Source organism: Vicia villosa, unplaced genomic scaffold, assembly GCF_029867415.1.
Source record: "Vicia villosa cultivar HV-30 ecotype Madison, WI unplaced genomic scaffold, Vvil1.0 ctg.000470F_1_1, whole genome shotgun sequence".
NCBI lineage: Eukaryota > Viridiplantae > Streptophyta > Magnoliopsida > Fabales > Fabaceae > Vicia > Vicia villosa.
Window position 1 is genome coordinate 637663 of NW_026705227.1, and position 6774 is coordinate 644436.

At 34.1% G+C, this 6774-nt stretch overlaps 1 protein-coding gene across 1 annotated transcript; it reads left to right on the forward strand.

Moving 5' to 3' along the window:
- Window positions 1-5786, forward strand: LOC131628699 (disease resistance protein RPV1-like). The gene is made up of 5 exons (XM_058899527.1): window positions 1-724; window positions 1462-2572; window positions 2814-3089; window positions 3625-4455; window positions 4945-5786. Exons 1-5 carry the CDS (start codon window positions 150-152, stop codon window positions 5482-5484), a joined length of 3333 nt encoding a protein of 1110 aa, XP_058755510.1. The 5' UTR covers window positions 1-149; the 3' UTR covers window positions 5485-5786.
- Window positions 5787-6774: the final 988 nt, after the last annotated feature.

The following is a 6774-nucleotide window of genomic DNA, read 5'->3' on the forward strand; positions in this document are numbered from 1 at the left end:
GACTGAATAAACAAGTAAACACAATAGGATAAAGACGTTATGTTGACTCCGCAAGTCCGCATCTTCTCCTCCCTTTCATCATATCTTTGTTGAATCCGCACACTTTTCTTCACTTCACTTCACAGTGTTCCTAATAATTTGTTGAATTCATGCATTTCTCCAATGACTTACCCCAAGACGCGGAAATAATTTCATTTGATGAAGATGATACAGTAAAAATCCAACCAAGGATCCATGATGTGTTTCTAAGCTTCAGAGGCGAAGATACACGTTCTTCCTTCACTTCACATCTCTACGCTTCTCTTCAAAACGCCGGAATTGATGTTTTTAAGGACGATCATTCACTTCAAAGAGGAGACACCATTTCATCTTCACTCATTCAAGCAATCGAAGGTTCTCGCATTTCTATTATCGTTTTTTCAATCAATTACGCCGGATCGCGATGGTGTCTTCTAGAGTTGGTGAAAATAATGGAGTGTCACAGAACCACGGGCCAAATTGTTCTACCGGTGTTCTACGGTGTTGATCCATCTGAAGTTCGTCATCAGAGAGGTGAATTTGGAAAAGCGTATAGTGATCTTTTGGATAAGATTTCAATTGAGGAGAATGAAGATGATGAATTGCTGGATTTAGAATTGAGGATAGGTTCTGTAAACTCGCTTCGTCAATATCCAGAGCTTCATGAGGCCGCTAGCCTGTCTGGCTTCGTGGTCCTAAATTCCAGGTAATTTCAATATTACATAATCTATTTCCTCATAATTATTAGAGAAAAAGGAATAGCACATACTCCCTTCCGTCCCACAATGAGTGACCCATTTAGAATAAATTGATGTCCCAAAATAAATGACCCATTTCAATTTCTAATAAACTTTTTTCAATTTTACCTCTAATTATTAAAATTTTCATCATTTCCAATACATAATAAGGGTACTATAGTAAAAATATTATTCTCTTTCTTACTTTTAACCACTTTTCTTAATCTGTGTGAAATGGTGGGCTGAGTCATTCATTGTGGGACGGAGGGAGTAGTATACAGTCAACATTCAATTAAACACAGTGTCTCTGTGCATTACCTTAAAATTCTAATTATTAATGTTTTCCTATGAAGCAAGGATTCTGATTATTGTTGCATTCAAAATCTACATTATTTGTGTAAACCCCCATTTTTCTGTTTCAAACATGATGTATCTTGCAATTTGGGACTCCTAGTATACAAAATATCAAACTGCTCTCCTAAGTTAGTCAAAATGTTTTCTCTAATTTTTACTTGTTCATTGTTAATATATATTTACACTTTTGTTAGGACTTGTTAATCATACACAAATAAATAGAGAAAAAAATATTATGCAAAGATTTAAAAAAACATAATAAAATGTTAAATAGTATATTTTTTTTAAAATACTTGCAAGTTTATTCAAACTTCTGATGAAAAGTAGTCCGTCTTTGGTTTATTTTATGTAGGAATGAAAGTGAGGCCATCAAGGATATTGTTGAAAATGTTACACGTTTGCTTGACAAGACAGACCTATTTATTGCTAATAATCCAGTGGGTGTTGAATCTCGAGTGGAAGATATGATTCAATTGTTAGAACAAGATATCCAACAATCAAATGACGTTCTCTTATTAGGGATGTGGGGTATGGGAGGAGTTGGTAAAACTACCATTGCCAAAGCCATTTATAATAAAATTGGCCGCAATTTTGATGGTAGAAGCTTCCTTGCAAATATTAGGGAAGTTTGGGAGGCTGGTGTTGGTCAAGTGAATTTACAAGAACAACTTCTCTCTGATATTTGCAAAGAAATGACAACCAAGATACAAAGCATTGAAAAAGGAAAAATCATATTACAGGATAGACTCTGCCATAAAAGAATACTAATTGTACTTGATGATGTTAATACATTGGACCAACTCAATGCCTTGTGTGGAAGTCATAAATGGTTTGGTTCGGGGAGTAGAATAATTATCACAACAAGAGATAGACATATACTTCGTGGGAATAGGGTTAATCAAGTATATGAAATGAAGAATATGGATGAAAGGGAATCAATTGAGCTATTTAGTTGGCATGCATTCAAGCAAGCAAGTCCTACAAAAGATTTTGTTGGAATTTCCAAAAATGTAGTTGAGTATTCTGGGGGATTGCCATTGGCTCTGGAAGTCCTTGGGTCATATTTGTTTGATAGGGCGGTAACTGAATGGCATTCTGTTTTGGAGAAACTCAAAAGAATTCCTAATGACCAAGTACAAAAGAAGTTAAAAATAAGCTATGATGGTTTAAATGATGACACCGAGAAAGAAATATTTCTTGACATAGCTTGTTTCTTTATTGGGATGGACCGAAACGATGTTATGCTTGTACTAAATGGCTGTGGACTTTTTGCAGAAATTGGAATAAGTATTCTTATTGAGCGAAGCCTTGTAATTGTTGATGATAGGAACAAGCTTGGAATGCATGATTTGCTGCGAGATATGGGAAGAGAAATCATTCGTGAGGAATCACCAAGGGTGCTTGAAAAGCGTAGCAGGTTGTGGTTTCATGATGATGTGCATGAAGTATTATCAGACCAATCTGTAAGAACTTCATATACTTATTTTTCAATTATTCAATTAAAATATCTAAAGCTTGAGAAAGGAAAACAAAACAAAAATCTAAGTCATTTGTTAGCATTCATTAGTTTAGCTGTGATTTGAATACTAGCTTGGCTGTGAATCGTTTTGTGCTTCGTGGCTTCTAGCTTGTAATAAGTGATTGGTTTAAATACTAGTATATGTGCCTTGTATATATTATGTTATGATTGATTTTAATTAATAGGGAACAAAAGCTATCAAGGGGCTGGCTTTGAAGTTACCAAGAATTGATGCAAAGTGTTTTAGTACTAATGCATTTAAGAAGATGACGCAACTCAGATTACTTCAACTTGCTGGAGTGAAACTTGATGGAGATTTTGAATATCTTTCAACAAAACTGAGGTGGCTATCTTGGAACAAATTTCCTTTAACACGTATACCTACAAACTTTTGTCGAGGAAATTTGGTTTCCATCGAGTTAGAGAGCAGCAATATCAAAATTCTGTGGAAAGAGGCCCAGGTATTTTTTGTAGTTGTTGCATTTCATGAGTTTTTTTTTACGATATGCATCTCAAAATGAAATACTATTTTATTATATAACATTTTAGACATTGTTTTTGTCTTTGTTTCTGTCAGTCTTTCTAATTTTACAAGTACCAAAAGTTTTCCAAATATTCAAGTTGGGAAGCATATTAATTTTTGCTATAAAACAATAGTTCAGCTAAATTTTAAAATTATAAACTTTAAAACTTATTTTATACTGTTATCCGGTCATGTATTTACACATTAATCAAAATCTCATATTTCAAGTAAAGTGGTTGCGATAATGAAAGTTTTTCAAGCTTTTAGCATTAAAGAATTGGAAGGTAGTTTAAAGAAATTTTATACTAAGCATGAATCGAAATTAGCAATAGACAAGGCTTTTAATACTTTATGCACCAGTATTGGTATAGGAAAAATTGAAGGTTAGTGAGATATTGTAACTGCTTCGCTCGTATTTTGAAGCTTCTTACATAAGTTTCCCTTTTAATATTTAATATTTTTCGTTCTTGCAGATGATGGGAAATCTTAAAATTCTCAACCTTAGCCATTCACATTATTTGACACACACTCCTGACTTTTCATACATGCCTAATCTTGAAAAGCTAGTACTCAAGGATTGCCCAATGTTGTCTGAGGTTTCTCCTAGCATTGGACATCTCAATGAAATTCTTTTGATAAATTTGGAAGATTGCATTAGCCTTTCTAGCCTCCCAAGAAGCATCTATAAGTTGAAATCTTTGAAAACTCTCATTCTTTCTGGTTGTATAAAGATTGACAAGTTGGAAGAGGATTTGGAACAAATGGAATCTTTAACCACCCTACTTGCAAATAACACTGCAATAACAAGAGTGCCCTTTTCAGTGGTAAGGTCCAAAAGCATTGGATATATTTCTCTGTGCGGCTATCAAGGATTTTCACGTGATGTGTTTCCATCTATCGTTTGGTCTTGGATGTCACCATCAAATAATCTCCCATCTCAATTTCAAACATCTGCTGCCACGTCATCCCTTGTTTCTTTTGATGTACCAAGTAGTAGTTCACATGAACTATCGTCTTTTTCTTACCACCTTCCTAGGCTTCGAAGTCTTTGGGTGGATTGCAACTCTGAAGACCAACTTTCTCTAGATGCTAAAATAATTTTGGATGCTTTATATGCTACAGTTTCTAAGGAATTTGAATCAACTGCAACTACATCACAAGTATCAAATATGACTACTTCTACATTGATTCAATACAGCAGTCAAGTGCAGGTTTTGGGTTCAAAACATTCCTTAAAGTCTCTTTTAATTCAAATGGGAATGGATTGCCAAGTCACCAATATTCTCAAAGAGAAAATTTTACAGGTTTGGCATACTCGCTCTGTCCCCCCTTTTATGTTTGTCTTTCTGTATGTGTATCACCTCATACATTTGAATCTTTGTGTAAGTGTAGTAAAATACATGTAAGTACATACAATTGAAATCCTTCCATGTAAGTCTTTATTATACCTTTTTTTAAGATATACTCTCTTATTTTGCATACTTTGACTTAAGTTATACTAAATCACTAATCTATAATTGAAATGCTTGTATTTATCATCATATTTTTCTATTAAACCTCAAGATGCACAGGAAGTGCCATTGATAGGAGTAGAAAGAACATTTATAACTGAAATACTTCTTGGAATAGGAGATTACATTAGAAAAATGGCATTCATTGAAATGACATCTTAGGCCGTAACTTGTCATGATCTTATCTATATACTGGTCTCATAGTTATAATACTTGTATGATACTTTAGGTGATATAAATATACTTGTCAATTAAATTTTGAGCCTATATTTTCTTTTACAGAATATGGATGCCAATGGGAGTGGTGGTTGTTTGTTCCCTGATGATAGTTATCCAGATTGGTTAACCTTTAATTCCGAAGGTTCTTCGGTAACTTTTAAAGTCCCTCAAGTGGAAGGGCGTAACTTGAAGACAATGATGTGTATTGTCTATACTTCCACCCCAGATAACATAACAACAGATGGCCTTAAAAATGTGTTGGTGAACAATTTCACAAAGGCCACCATTCAGCTCTATAAGAGAGAAGCATTACTCTCCTTTAAAGATGAAGAGAGCCAGAGAGTAATATCAAGTTTAGAACCCGGTAACAAAGTGGAGGTGGTTGTTGTTTTCGAGAACAGTTTCATTGTGAAGAAGATAGCGGTTTATCTTGTATTCGATAAACCAATTGGTAAAACTATTGATCTATATCAATTACCAGATTTGAATGTCATTGCTTGTAGTGAGGATAAAAATGAATGCTCTATCAAGAGATTTCTTACTCAAGAAGAGCCCACAGATGACTTCAATCAAAACAGAAAGAAGAAAAATCGAATGGAATGAATCAACGAAAGATGGTAAAACAATGGTTGAGTGAAAATCAATTCTTATGGTGTCCGCAAACCTTTGTATTTGCAACAACTGTTTTCCATATTTGGGTGAAGTTGATAGAATTTGTCCATGGTGATTTCTTTTAGTTTCATCATAATCTCAGTCAACATCAAACTCAATGATTATCTTGCTAAATATGTTTTTAACCACATCAACATATATTTTTAACCAACTTGCAAACAAAGGGAGTTGGTTGAGTGGTCTGATTTCTTAATTTTGGGTTGGCCTGATTGACTTTATTGAGATGTTCCTAATTCCTATCGCATCAGATGTTAGACACTCTAGCTGCCAAGTATTCAGATCAGGACTTTTGGCCTTTGGGACATGAATCCCCAACTTTGAAGAGAAGCAGGTCAATTATGTCATGTGGCAGCGCATAAATAGGTGAATATTTCTTTCTTCCTAGATTGAGCCTAGTAGGTAGGATGTCTGGTAGAGCATTCATAAAGTTGTATTTTGATTTTCATGTTGTAGTGTAATTTACTTAACATGAATGCTATTGGGTAACTGGAGAAGGGTGCCAGATATGCTTTGTTATATTGGCTTCTCTATATTTTTCTAACTTAGAGGCTTGATGCATACTTAGACTTTCACACTGCAAATTCCACCATATTGGTAAATATTGTTCATGCACAAATGATAATAATTAGTTGTATTTGCAGAGCTCTCTTCCACTTTATGTTTCTACCTAAATGTGTTGATAAAATAATTTTGCTTAGGCCTTGTGCGTGAAGAATGCATTGCAAAATGAGGCTGATGTTATTTGTTGATCTCAGCTCCGATGGATCTGGTCAAATTCTGTACGAACTTATTACGGACACACCTCAGATAAATATGAATTTACTGTGTATGTTTTAGATTTGCACTTTACCTAGCATAACTCAAACATTGCTACTCCCTTTCAGGTTAATGATGATGAAGTTGAACTATGAGTGTTTAAAGCAATAACTGCAAAGCTAAATTGACTAAGAAAAGATGTTACAATCTTTAAAATTTTCATTTTAGTGAGTGGTACAATATGTTACCTGTGGAATGTTTTAATCATTCAGGGTTACCTATATGCTTCAAGGTCTGAATAGATTATGCAACTAATAAGAATTGTCATGCCGCATATATGTTTAACCCACAAATATCTAAGTGATATCTAAACCCACAAATATCTAAGTGATATCTAAGTGTCTGCTCTTTTTTATGTAATATTTGGCATGTATCTGAACAGATACTTCACCATTTTACAACTAC

Bases quoted from the DNA above. Each gene is read 5' to 3' on its own strand.
- LOC131628699 (XM_058899527.1), top strand. From the start codon at position 150: ATGCATTTCTCCAATGACTTACCCCAAGACGCGGAAATAATTTCATTT. The intron at 3,090-3,624 runs GTATTTTTTGTA...TCGTTCTTGCAG, and splicing joins TTCTGTGGAAAGAGGCCCAG to ATGATGGGAAATCTTAAAAT. The intron at 4,456-4,944 runs GTTTGGCATACT...TTTCTTTTACAG, and splicing joins TCAAAGAGAAAATTTTACAG to AATATGGATGCCAATGGGAG.